The 13459-nt window shown below is 43.9% G+C and overlaps 1 protein-coding gene across 7 annotated transcripts in view; it reads right to left on the bottom strand.

Annotated features, from left to right (window-relative positions):
• Positions 1 to 13459, bottom strand: part of UBR3 (ubiquitin protein ligase E3 component n-recognin 3) — a 2118328-nt gene that overhangs the window by 888744 nt on the left and 1216125 nt on the right. For 4 of the 7 annotated variants that reach the window (XM_086956100.1, XM_086956103.1, XM_086956101.1 and 1 more), the window contains exon 22: positions 11115 to 11285. In XM_086956100.1, the coding sequence (XP_086812226.1) occupies positions 11115 to 11285 (171 nt within the window). Of the gene's footprint in view, positions 1 to 10838; positions 10872 to 11114; positions 11286 to 13459 lie in introns of all 7 variants that reach the window. The other 3 variants (XM_086956098.1, XM_086956102.1, XM_086956099.1) reach the window with 1 other exon arrangement.

The raw sequence follows: 13459 nt of genomic DNA, 5'->3' as shown, positions 1-13459 counted from the left end.
CCCTTTTCCCTGTTACCTACCTTGTTTGTTTGGGTTCGATGGAAAGCCTTCTGTTAGCCCACTATCACAACTTCTTGCACTTTATGTAGATCAGTTTGCTGCACCATGCCCATTTCTGTTCTCTCCAAAAACACCTGATAATATTGTCGGCCTAGATATGCTCAAACATTTTCGTGCCACGATACGGTGCTCCCCTGAGGGAGTACGTGTTATCCTGAATGATAATTATCCAACAATGGAGAGGGTGTACATGATTACCGTAGAGGCTGCACTGGCCTCTTTGCCTACATCTTTGTGGGCCACGTCCGATACCAACGTAGGACAGATGATCATCCCTCCGGGGCACATCAGTGTAAAGGAGGGAGCTGTGCTGCCGCGCCTGCCTCAGTATCGGATATCACAGGAGGGGGAGGAGGCGCTCATGCAGATAGTGCAGGACTTGATGGTTAAAGAAGTTCCATACAATGTGTGTAACAGTCCTATACTACCGATTTTGAAGAAAGATACTGACACCAGGATTTATCGATTTATTATCAATTTGAGGGAGGTCAATAAGATAGTGATACCTCAATACCCAGTGGTTTCTGATATTACGACACTCCTTACTTTGGTCCCGCCAACTGAGACAACGTTCTCTGTTATAGACTTGAAGAATGCTTTCTTTTCGATCCCTATTCATCCTGACAGCCGATACCTTTTCGGTTTCACATTGAATATTAGATCGTACAGATTTTGTAGAGTTCCCCAAGGCTATACTGAGAGCTCTAGAATTTACAGTCAGGCATTGAAACGACAATTGGATTCTTTTGTTTTACCCGAAGGTGTGGCGCTTATACAATATGTTGATGACAACTTGTTGGCTGCCGACACCCCTGAACAAAGTGAGGAGTGCACATTGTCTTTACTTACTTTCTTGGCATCTCACAATCACAAAGTATCGAAAAAGAAATTGCAATATTGTAGACCAAAGGTAACCTACTTAGGTCACCTTTTGTCTAAGGAGGGGCGTGCACTTACACCAGATCGTATTAAAGCCATTTTAGACACACCAGCACCCTCCACGCAGAAAGAAGTTCGAGCTTTTCTGGGTCTCACCTCCTTTTGTAGACAGTGGATATTAGGGTTTTCATACATAGTTAAACCACTGTTAGCCCTTTTGACAAAGGATACTCCAGTTCCCCCTCCATGGACAGATGAATGTGAAAATGCTTTTCAACAATTACGTCAGGCCCTTTGTTCAGCACCAGTGTTAGGCACCCCTGATTACACGAAGCCTTTTACATTGTATGTGCATGAGAGAGATGGATGCGCGTTATCAGTGTTAGTACAGATGCACAGCGATAAGCAGCGCCCTTGTGCATACTTCTCTGCAGTACTTGATCCTGTTGCTCGAGCATTGCCTGGATGTTTTCGCTCAGTAGCAGCGACAGCTGTGCCAATACGTCAGAGTAAAGGGATTGTGTTATCTCATAAGTTGTTGGTGTTGGCCCCCCATGCTGTGGATGCCCTTTTGAATAAGACAAAGACGCAGCATTTAACCAGTGCTCGTCTGACAGGATATGACCTGACGCTGTTGGCTCCTCAAATAACTTTGAAGAGATGTGCAACGTTGAATCCAGCTACGTTGTTGCCCTTCCCAATGACTCAGCCCGAGGCACAAGAGGCACGACTGTGTCTTTGTGACTGAGGATCAGACAAAGGGTCGTATCAACTTACAGGATACGCCCTTTACAGATGTGGATGGAGAGCTGTGGGTGGATGGGTCCTGTTTAAAGTTACCAGATGGAACCACCTCCGCAGCATATGCAATCACTACACTGCACACGATAGTGGAGACAGCACGAATACCGCAGAAATCAGCTCAGGCAGCACAACTGATAGCGTTGACACAAACATGTGAGCTTAGTGCAGGATTATGTGTGAATGTCTACACAGACAGCAGCTATGCTTTCGGAGTAGCGGATGATTTTGGCCTGCTCTGGAAGGAAAGGGGCTTTTTGACATCACATGGAACCCAGATAATGTATGGAGAATTAGTACAAAATCTCTTGACTGCACTGACTTACCCTAAAAGGATAGCTATAGTGAAATGTAGTGCACACAAGAAAGTGACAGACAAAGTGGGACAAGGAAACGCTTTTGTAGATCGAGTAGCACGTGAAACTGCGATGCAGCCTGGCTCCACTTCAATGTATGTCGTGAAGTCACAAGCTGAGCGGTGGCACGATGCTAGGGAAAAGGTACTAGAAATGCAAAAGACTGCTACTGAGAAAGAATGAGACCAATGGTCCAAAGATGGAGAGTTGGACGATGAGGGCTGTTGGAGGAATAAGCAGATGGATAGGTGGAAGTTACCTACAGCCTTCGTACAACCTATGGTTCAGATGGCACATGGGCTAGCACGTGTTGGAGCTTCGGCAATTGTGAAATTGCTTATGCAAGTTTGGGAGCATCCAGAAATTGCTAGCACGGCTAAGAGAGTGGTACAGACCTGCATGATTTGCCTTAAATATAATCTAGGTAAAGGGACACGAACTCCAGCAGGAGGGTTTGCAACACCCACTGCACCTTTTGAAGTGCTGCAAATGGATTATATTCAGCTGGAACGCTGCAATAATCTAAAGTATGTCCTGGTTGTGGTTTGTGCATTCAGCAAATGGATTGAAGCATACCCTACGAAGGACAATACTGCAATGACGACTGCTAAGGTGCTCTTGAAGGAATTCTTTCCTCGGTTCGGTGTTTGCAGATTGTTGTGGAGTGATACCGGGCCCCATTTTGTGGCGGACGTTATTAAGTATGTCCTGAAGGGATTAGGCATTGTGCAAAAGTTCCATGCAGTGTCCACCCTCAATCAGCAGGATTGGTGGAAAAGTACAACGGCACGCTTAAGCTGAAAATTGCGAAAATACAGGCTTCTACTTCTCTGACTTGGCCAGATGCTCTACCTTTGGCGTTGTTGTCTATCAGATCAGTACCGCACTCTCGGACAGGCTTGACGCCTTATGAAATTGTTTTCGGGCGCCCCATGAATATATGGGGGGTGCCCAAACCAAGCTCAGTGTATGATGTACCTTGTGTTTTAATGAATGACTACTTGGCACAATTAACTGATAGCTTGGTTTCCATTCATCAACAGGTTCGAGAAGCACTCCCTGATCGGTCCACAGGAGAAGGCCATAATCTCCGGCCAGGGGACTTTGTCCTCGTGAAGTCCTTTGAGAGGTCGAGTAGCCTGGAGCCGAGGTGGTGGGTCCCGAGCAGGTCCTCCTGGCAACAAGAACAGCAGTGCGGGTAACCAATCGCAGAAACTAGATTCATTCCATCCACTGCCGAAAAGTGCAACCCGACCTGGTGGAACCTGCTGTATTGACTGACCATCGAGATATCCTGACTACGGAGAGAGGCCGTGCTGTGGTACCTGACGATTCTGAGGAGTTCTTCCCGGACCAGACAACGCCTGCATCAAGAAGATACAATCTGCGACCAAGAAAAGAACCTGCAATTGTATGAGAAGTTGTCAGAACGGTCCCTAGGTTAGTGAAACGGAGAGCCAATGAGGCAAGGGGGCGGGGGGGATCAGCCATGCATTAGAGGAGTGACACCCGTCTTGGCCCGATGGTGAAGAAAACAACGGCTACCTACGGGGTAAGAGTTCTGACAACACTTTAGTTTCAGGAAGATACTGTGTACATTTGCTCAAAATGGATAGGAGGAAAATTTTTGGTTCTGTAGGGTTCATTATCGTTATAGCAGTCGTCGCTACAGTCATGTGGTTTGTTGAGGAGAAGGCTCCTGCCCGTGAACTATATGTTGTTTCCACTCCAGTCCCTGATGAGCACTTTTTCTATACGCTCCCATATCAAGAGTTGAAACATCGACAGTCATATTTGAAAAATACTTTCATTCAGATGTTGCATCATACCCAAGTTGCTACAAACGCTACAGACTGCTGGATTTGTGGGATGATGCCAGCGCATCAAAAGAAAGGGGGGACACTGTTCATACCTCTTCCCTTTTCTCATAATGGCTCTTGCAGAGCATGGTACAGTTTGCTTTTTTGCTACAATAAAGCCTACAGTAGGAAGACTACTTTTCAGACTGAATAAAGAATGCCATCAAGATAAAGACGGCTATCCACAAGCCAACGGAACTATATGGGAGTGGGAAGAGTATTGACCAGACAATGAATCGACACCTTATATCTTTACGAACACTAGAGACACTGTTGGGCAAGAGAAGTTTGTGATTTCAGTGGCCCAAGCACAAGCTGATTTATGTGTACAAAGTGTAGGCCATATTCCTGTAGGTGTTAGTGATTGTATTGTTGTATTGAACATTGATGGCCTGAATAACAGTACTTTCCTTGCTTCACATAACACCTATTTTGTATGCGGGAATAAGGGCTATTATCGATTACCAGCCGGATGGTCTGGGGTATGTTATGTATCGTTTTTATTGCCACCTGTATTCTTGGCACCTGCATCATATCATAAAGACTTGAAATTATTGAGTAATGTAACTGTAAACAGATTCAAACGGACTTTATCTATAGACGATGTTGATCAGACGGACACTAGCCTGCAACAATATATAGATTTCAACTTAGGATTGTTTTTATTTGTGGGAGCTGCTCTGAATAGTAGAAAGATACAACGATTAACAAGAGTAGTGGAAGCTGTCACCAATCAAACTGCTGCGGCTCTTGGGAATCTTACTGAAGAGCTACAGATTACTAGGATTGTTGCTTTGCAGAACAGAATGGTTCTCAATGTTATGTTAGCAGACAGAGGTGGAGCTTGTAGAATTATCGGAAGTAGCTGTTGTGTGTTTATCCCTGATCATACTCCTTCTGTGTATAAAGCCATTAACAAATTACACAAGATTGCAGCTGATATACACCAAGAAAATGGATCTTGGACTTTCTCTGGGTGGTTCTGGACCTTAATTTCTACATGGGGTTGGAAGGTTCTCACTGGGCTATGTATAATTGTTGCCATATTATTCACTTGTTACGTGTGTATTCAATGTAGCCCAATGATATGTTCTCTATGTGTTTCAGTTTGTGTGCCCAATAAACACGCTGTTGCGGATGCTGCCCATAAGAAAAGTATAACTAAAGAGATAGCGGATATGATGAGCATCGATATAAACGATGAGTATTTAGATTATCCAAGAAAACTTAATGTTTTCAGCAAATGCTTAAAGGGTCGTCTGTTGTAAATAAAACAGCGATAATGTTAAGCATTCACTGAAGACATGCTATCATGTCTTTGTCCTAGTATTCCCGCTCGTATTTGAAATACGGCCAGACTCCATTTTGTTTTCGGGCATCCATCTTGTATGTTACACATCGCCATGTGCTCGCCACGAGGCAAGTCCTACTTCGCTGATTGTCACCCCTGAAGTTTGCCCAGCAACAGGCTATAAATAGTTCCAGCTTGCCTGGCGCATGCCCAGTACATGTAACATCTGTTTCTGCTTAACGGAGATTGGAATGTGCATTCGACGGGCTTCAAGAACCGTTACCTCCACCCATGTATCGATCATGTTTAAGAAATGTCCATATATGGTTGTAAATCATGCTTTTGTGCAGTAACCGCCAACTTATGAGCCCCTTCTTTGTGTATAAAAGGGGACCGCATGTCAGAGTTCTTTGTGCTACCTTGTACAATACTGTAGAGTGTTGTGTGGGCTGTAGTACCACCTTTAAAGGTTTATTAAACTATGTCTTTTGTATTTACAGTTCCCGTGCCAATTTCTTATGTAGTCTGAGGACTCTGTGTACAGAAGGGCGAACCCTTTCGCAGTCGCAGGCCTTGCTGAGGCCTGTATTAATCACATGCTCACCTACAACTTGGAGCAGGACTGGCATGGATTTTGGTTTAATATATGAACAGCCATCGCAGGTCTTGGAGTTGTGTGTCAAACCCAGGCACAGCTAGTGGGGATCTCTCACAGACATCTGTTTGCGACAATCTTTACAATATTTAAACCTTGTTATTTTACGTGGTGACAAGTCCTTGTTCATTAGAAAATTTACAAGAAAATCTCTTCATAGAGAGAACAAAGAAGGAGCAGAGATCCATATCAGCGTCTGAAGGTGGAGAACAAAAGGGACTTATGTCAGCAGCATTGGCGTGTTTATTGTCGCTCTATTGAGCAAGTTGCTTACTTTTGATAATGCCTGGCAGAAAACTGTTTGTAGCCGCAGATGCCAGACTTTAGAATAATCCCATGCGTCAACCTGGATTTGGAAAACTTTGGTGAGCAGTACCCGTGCGAACCAGCAGGTTGAGTAGTTCGGCTCCGCATGGAATTCTCGGCGTCAGAAGTGACATACACAGTGCCTATGTAGGAGCCACCCCAGCGTGCTGATGTCACTTTCTTTCCATGCCAGAAGCACAGAACCACGACAAACTTGGACTATTGGTGCGTCAAACTAGTGCCCTGGAAAGGGAAACAACCCTTCACTCTAAATCCATTTGTGGGGTGCATGGGTTGGGTGGATCAGTAAGGAATCTGCAGCTAGATAAGTCTCTATCAGATAAGGCATTACTGAAGGTAAGTAACTTGTTCATCTGATAGAGACTTTTAGAATCTTCACCTTAGACTAGCTACTCCTGCAATACCAGCCAGAGGTGAGGCTGCTACATGGATTATACTATTAAGACCTGTAGAATCAAATGGATAAAACACCCATCTCGACGGACCTGACTGTCAAGGCAGTAGTGCAGCCCACATATCTGCCTGATAGATATCCAGAAAGGGTACTCTGAGAGCTAACCCAGTGGTAGCAGACTTAGCTCTGGTAGTATGAGCTCGCAAACTTTCAGGAGGTTGCTTGTTCACCAATGCATTGCAGATTTTGATGCAGAGTACTATCCGTCATAAGATAGTCCATTTACGCACAGTCTCTCATTTTGGGCTCCAACATACCCTGTAAAGAATTGATTGCTCCCACGGAACTCCTTTGTGTAGTCAAGGTAGAATGACCACGCCCTTTTTTGAGTCCAGGCAATGGAGTCTCTCCTCTTCTTTAGAGAGGTGAGGTGTAGCGTAAAAGGTAGGCAGGGTGATGGACTGCCCTACATTAAAGAGTGATCCATTCCGGTAGGAAGGGTGCTCTAGTCCAAAGAACCAGCTTGTCTGGGTAGATAACAAGGTATGGATGCTGGGATGACAAGGCCTGCAGCTCACTGACCCTCAGGACAGATATTGCCTCTAGAAAGGTTGTTTTTATAGTAGGAAGCCTGAAAGAGCAGTTGGGAAACGGCTCAAAAAAAGAACACATGGAGACCTTTCAAAACCTATATACAATAGGGGACTTGAATACGGATGGCTGATCTGGCAACCGCAAAAATGCAGAGATGGCACAAAGATAGCATTTTAACCTAGCTGTGCTACATAAAGAATAAACAAAAGAACCTGAGAAAGTGGTGCAGATAAGGAGTCAACTTTTTCATCTGCACACCATGCCACAAACTTGACTAAAAAGCAGGTATATAACGTCTTCGTAGAGGAAAGCCTGGCTGCCAAGAGAACATTGCAGACTTTGGGAGAAAGGTTGAAAGCTGTCAATTGCCATCACTCAATCTACACGCCTGACAGAGAAGCGTTGTCCGGTTTGGCTGCAGAACCCTGCCTTGCTGCTGCAACAGAAGTCCCTCTCGAACAGGCAGCCTAATCGGAGTACCCATACTCAACAGCTTGAGATACAACACTCTCTGTGCCTAATCCGGAGCCATCAGAATGACTTGGGGCCGGTCGTTTCTGATATTCTTGATAACTCTAGGCAGGAGTTGTATTGGCAGAAAGGCGGACAGGAGGCCTGATCTCCACGCAAGACAAAAAGCGTCTCCGAGCGAGAGCTGCCTTGGAAACTCCAGAGTGCAAAACTGCTGACATTGATGTTCTCGGAAGAGGCAAACAGATACAACCAAGAGTCTCCTCATTCTTGAAAGAGACCTTGCACTGCCTCCGGATGGAGATGCCATTCCCGATACGCTAGGTATCAACGACTGAGTTCATCCACCTTGTTGTTCAGAGAGCCCGCCAGGAATTGGACCACTATGTATATGCCCAGATGTTCCAACCGTGTCCAGAGGCTCAGAGCCTCTTGATAAAGGGTCCATGACTACACCCGGTCATGTTTGTTGCAATATCACATGGAGGTGTTGTCCATGAACATCTGAACCAGCCTTCCTCTGATTGAAGGAAGAAAATCCTTCAATGCTAGTCAGATTGCTCAGGGCTCCAACACGTTGATGTGGAGTCCGGGTTCCGCCAGAGACCAGAGTCCTCTGATCTCCACCTCTACAAGATGGCTGCCCCAGCCCAGAAGTGATGCATCTGTCACCACTGACCACTCTGGGTGGGAGAGGGGGTCTGCCACTGACCTAATCGCGGTTTGTTAGCCACCAATGCAGGTCTCTGGCCTATGTTGAATAGATTCCCCTGATGCTGTCCCCACTTCGGCTCCCACTACTGACCCCTCATATGTCAGTGGGCATGTGTCACAAGATCGATGCAGAAGGCCAAGAGGCCCAACAGCTTCATAGTCCGTCTCACCAAAACCCACGATAGAGGCTGAAACATCGGTATCATAGCCTGAATATCCTGGACACAGAGCTCGGGAGGATAAGCCAGAAACTGCAATGTGTCCAGAGCAGCTAAGATGAAAGGGAGACTCCGAGTCTGAGAGGGAGTTAAGTGCGACTTTGGCACATTGATAGTGAACCCCATTGATTGCAGAAGGTTTTCCGTAGTCTGGAGGTGCGAGATAACTGTCTGGAGCGAGCCCGCCTTCAACAGCCAATCACAGAGGTAGATAAAGACTGGAATCCCTGATCTCCGCGGGCGAACTGCAAACACTGCCATCACTTTCGTGAACCCCCAAGGGGGGCTGGTAAGGCTGAAGGGGGCATGGAAAAATGAAAGTGCTCTTGGCCTACTAGGAACCGATGTAGTACCTTTGGGACAGCAGGACAGGGATGTGATAATAAGCGTCCTGCAAGTACAGAAATACCATCCAGTCTCATGGTTCTAGGGTGCTGGCAGGACATGTGGGAGCATGTATAATTTCTCATGTTTTAGGAACATATTGAGAAGGCAAAGGTCTAAGATAGGGCAAAGTCCTCCATCCTTCGTGGGCAGCAGAAAGTAGCAGGAATAGCAACTACAATATACTTCTGATGCAGGCACCTTTTCTATAGAATCCTTTGCCAAGAGAGTTAACATCTGATGAAGCCAAGAGAGGTGGTCCTCCGTCAGTTTGTCCTTAGTAGGTGGCATGGGTGGAGGGGTGGTCACAAAGGGGAGGGAGTAGCTTCTTTGGAGGAGCTGCAACACCCAACAGTCTGATATAATTAACCTCCAGTGGTGCAAGTTGAGCATATCATGCCTGCCACTGGATGCCCATGACTGGTGAAGGGCATAATAAATGGGTTTGGAGGTTGCAGGAGGCGAGGGTGGGGGGATTGTTTGACTGGCTTGACCTTTGGCTGGCTGTCTCACGAGGTCTATGGGAACTGCATACTTGGCCACAAAAAGATTGTGAGGACTGCTGACCGGGGTGGCTGGGCATGTAAAGACATGGTCGGAAGCCCTTCCCATGGACGCAAAAGAGGCGTATGGCAGACTGGGTTGGCATAGGTCCATGGAAAGGCCTTGCCGTAGCTCTAATATCTTTCAATGCATTCCCAAATCAATGATACTTATTCTATCGTCCTCAAATGGATGAAAGACTGAGTGGACCTGCCGGGATTTGAACCTGTGACCATGAGGTCGAACACAGGCCCTGCAGTGGACACATTAGTCCAATGAGCCACCAGACCCAGCTGAGAATTCAATGCTGCATCACCAATTACCAATGCAATATCAGCAGCCATGGCACAGCTTCAGTCAGCAGGACAGACTTAAAGCCCATAACTTCTCATTCCCTCTCTGTTCACCAATCTCCTTGTATGCCATATCCATAGTCACTTGCAAACATCTCTGATGGATTGCAATTACACTATTTTCATAAGTGGGCAATTTTCTTGCCTTTTTCATTTCCAACTGCTCAGCCATGTACTAGTTTTTGAGTTGCTAGATATTAAATCAGGTTTGTTCAATGAACTCCGAGGCCCATTGTAAATGTTATAGATACACCTTTTGTTTTAGATGTTTCAGTAGAAATTATATTTATGACTCAGTGATCTTATTTTGTCAACTACACACTCCGATAGAATTATAATTTACTTTCATGAGTTGTGTGGTTAATAGGGCAAATGCATGGCTGGGGAAAGGATAGAAACATCAGTGGTTGCCTGATTAGTAATGTCTATGGGTTTTAGAAGTCACAACGAAGTGCCTCTAAACCAACTGATAGCAGTGGACACATAATTCTAACTAGGAGTCCTTAAACTAATTAGAACTCGGCACCGAGCATGCATCCATGCAACAATCATTTTATGTCATTTAAGAGCACTATACTAGTCCTATTGCAACAAGTAAAATCAGCAAAATTTGACCCAATATTTGGGGAGAAAGGCAAATCAGATGCAAACACTTTAACATGCTGACTGATGTAATCAATCATGTGGCTCAACAGATCAATAAATATAATTAGATTATCAAAAGCAATTATTAGAGGGAAAATATAACTCAACTGGGAGTCACAGCACTTATACATTTTCCATAACTGTAACAACCGTACAGACGTGGAAAACGTCAAGGTGAATGCAAATCACAGTAAAAATGCTTAACAATTGTTTTCATTTCTTGTTAATTTCATCCTACTTGTCATTATGCTACATCTATTGGTAGTTAAGCATACACACATCACACAAATCTACCTCTCGCTGCAGAACTGTAGAACGTCTTGGGTTCTAACATGGAGGGGATAAAAATAATAGTGAATGACAAGAAAACAGTAGCAAACTAAAATTGCATTACAAATAAGTTATCATCAACAATCTAAGACGCTTTATTCTAAATTCACATTACAAAGGTAATAAAAAGACATGAACACAAATCCTGCCGTCATGTAAGTATCCACAAGCTAAAAGCAATGAATCAACACTTGATGCCATGCCACTCTACTTCCTATGTTAAAATGGTAAATATCTTACTTGTGCAGAAGCAAGGCTTTCTGTGCTTGTGCTTGCATGTGGCTCTCTCTTCACTTCTGGGGCAGTTTCTGGCACCCTCACTCTTACAAAGTTGATAAGGTGCCGCATGTTGCAGAGCAGGTTGCTACCAGGAAACCAACTGTCATGGCTCCGTTCTTGCAAGACACACTCCTAAAACAAACATTTCAAATATTGTGAAAACTTGAATAAAAAAATAATTCCTCCCTGCACGAGTATAAATCATAATATCGAACAGCTAAAATAAGTTTGTCTTTACACATGTGCCATCATTGCTTTGTGACCATGGGTTTTCAGTGTCCGTAGTTATATTTTGTAGCAGACTGTCAACCACGTTTACACACAGAGGCCTAAAAGACATCTGCAATGCAATATCATCCTTGGCATCCATTTATAGCTTGTAAAAGGTCGCTAGATCAGGCAAGAGGCTTAATCTGAACACGAAATGGTGTATAGAAGATGAACTGCCCTGATGCAGTGCATTTATATCTTCCAACAGACGTCCATCTGGAACTTCAGACCTAGTTCAGAAGCATACACATAATCACAAATGTTATTATTTTTTTACTAATTGCATGAATGACTTTCATACATTCATTCACATTTAGTTTTTCAAAATCGGTTAACTGATCCTCTACAGAGTCTAACCACAACAAACTGATGGTGTATATTAATCTATGGCACCCCACTAGTTTATTTTGCTATTCAGTACCATTGCAGACAATTTCTTCATCAATTTTCGTCATAATAAAATGTATATATGACTGACTGAGCATTAACCCATCAATGCTCTCGACAACTGTGGATAAAAGTCATTCGACGTGCAGTAATTGTATTGCAGATTGTGAAATGTACACTCATCAATCCATTAAGGGGAGGGCGGTCGACCTCGTATCTGGGGAACTGGGTTCGAGTCTCGGCAATGACGCTAAACATCCAGTGATTCTGGGCAAATCACGTAATCTCCCCGTGCCTAACAAAAATGAATGTGTCCTCATGCAAAGCAACTGGTGCTATGTAAAGCGCTCGGATACCCGATTCGGGTCAAGTTAGCGCTATATAAAACTCTGTAAAATAAATTCAGCTTTGCTATTGTTTCTAGACCAGCTTCATTAATGACTGCTGCGTATAATGTGTTTACACAAAATAGATGTTACTACTTCTGCCCCACTAATGCTTTCTACCTTCTTCAAAAAAGCGAATTTGTTTTATTAATTGTAGATGTCAGGAAGTGTGATTTGACCTGAATTCTTCAAACTCCCTTTCTTTCCAAGTCATTTAATAAGTTTCTATTATGGCAACGAAGTATTTTAGCTTTAATTGACTCAAGCATATGGAACAAAGTTTCTCTTTCTATTGTTTGAGTATGTTACTATAAATAAGGTTACATTTTTTAAAGACTGAAAATTCAGTTTTCGATGAATTAGGAAAAGGAGATATTTATCGCAATTTTTTGTTTGTTTTGACAACTTACTATATGTTTTACAAAGCCTACTCGTTATTTTTTTTTTAAAAAAACATTTAGTAGGCGAGATTGTTAAAAGGGATGCAGTTGAAGGGTACTCTTCTGATTCAATTGTGCTTCTTATTTGAATTAAGATTCCTTGGTTCAAATCTGCGGCAATATAGGTTTCTTCCTCTGTGCTACATTAATCAGAAGAGGTAATTCATTGTCTTTTTCGTTGTGTTGTGTGCTCTGCCCAACTCCACTTCAATGCTGAGGTAGTTATACATGTTTTTTGTGAACTTGCATATCATGTGTGCATGGATTTATGTATTTGAGGCTATTTTTAACTAGATTTCATTGAAGAATTTCCTCCAAAGCTTATCTTTAATCTGAAGTATACTAAACATTGGTGAATGGAATGCTTGAATTAATCTCAGCCACTGGTAATTATTCGGGTCACATCCCAGTCCGTCGTTTTGCACGGCATACCACCTCAGTTTGGACGCAACCATATCCAATGCAGTCGTGACTCTTCTCCAGTGGGAGGTTTCCAGCAAGAAATGGCAAGTCAGGTGTCACCGAACTGGAAAACAAGGAATCAAAGACTGGTTTTATCCTTATTATGGTCATGCGTCCGTAATAGAAAGTTTCCAGTGACACAGTGCACACAGGACCCATATCTGGCCATACTCTTTCCAATTAGGGTGTCCCACTGAAAAACAGTAATGAGAAGGATGGGATGCTTGAATTAATCTCAGCCACTGGAAATTACTCCGGCGTCATTCCAGTCTATCAGAGGAGAGTCTGGCAGGGCACACTCAACTTGTGCCCCACCTCCATTAAAGCTCTTCTCAAGTTCTGTATCTATTTCTGTCTTGCA

The sequence above is a fragment of the Lissotriton vulgaris genome, chromosome 2_1 (assembly GCF_964263255.1).
Source record: "Lissotriton vulgaris chromosome 2_1, aLisVul1.2, whole genome shotgun sequence".
Classification (NCBI taxonomy): domain Eukaryota; kingdom Metazoa; phylum Chordata; class Amphibia; order Caudata; family Salamandridae; genus Lissotriton; species Lissotriton vulgaris.
This window is presented reverse-complemented; position numbering and strand designations above follow the sequence as displayed.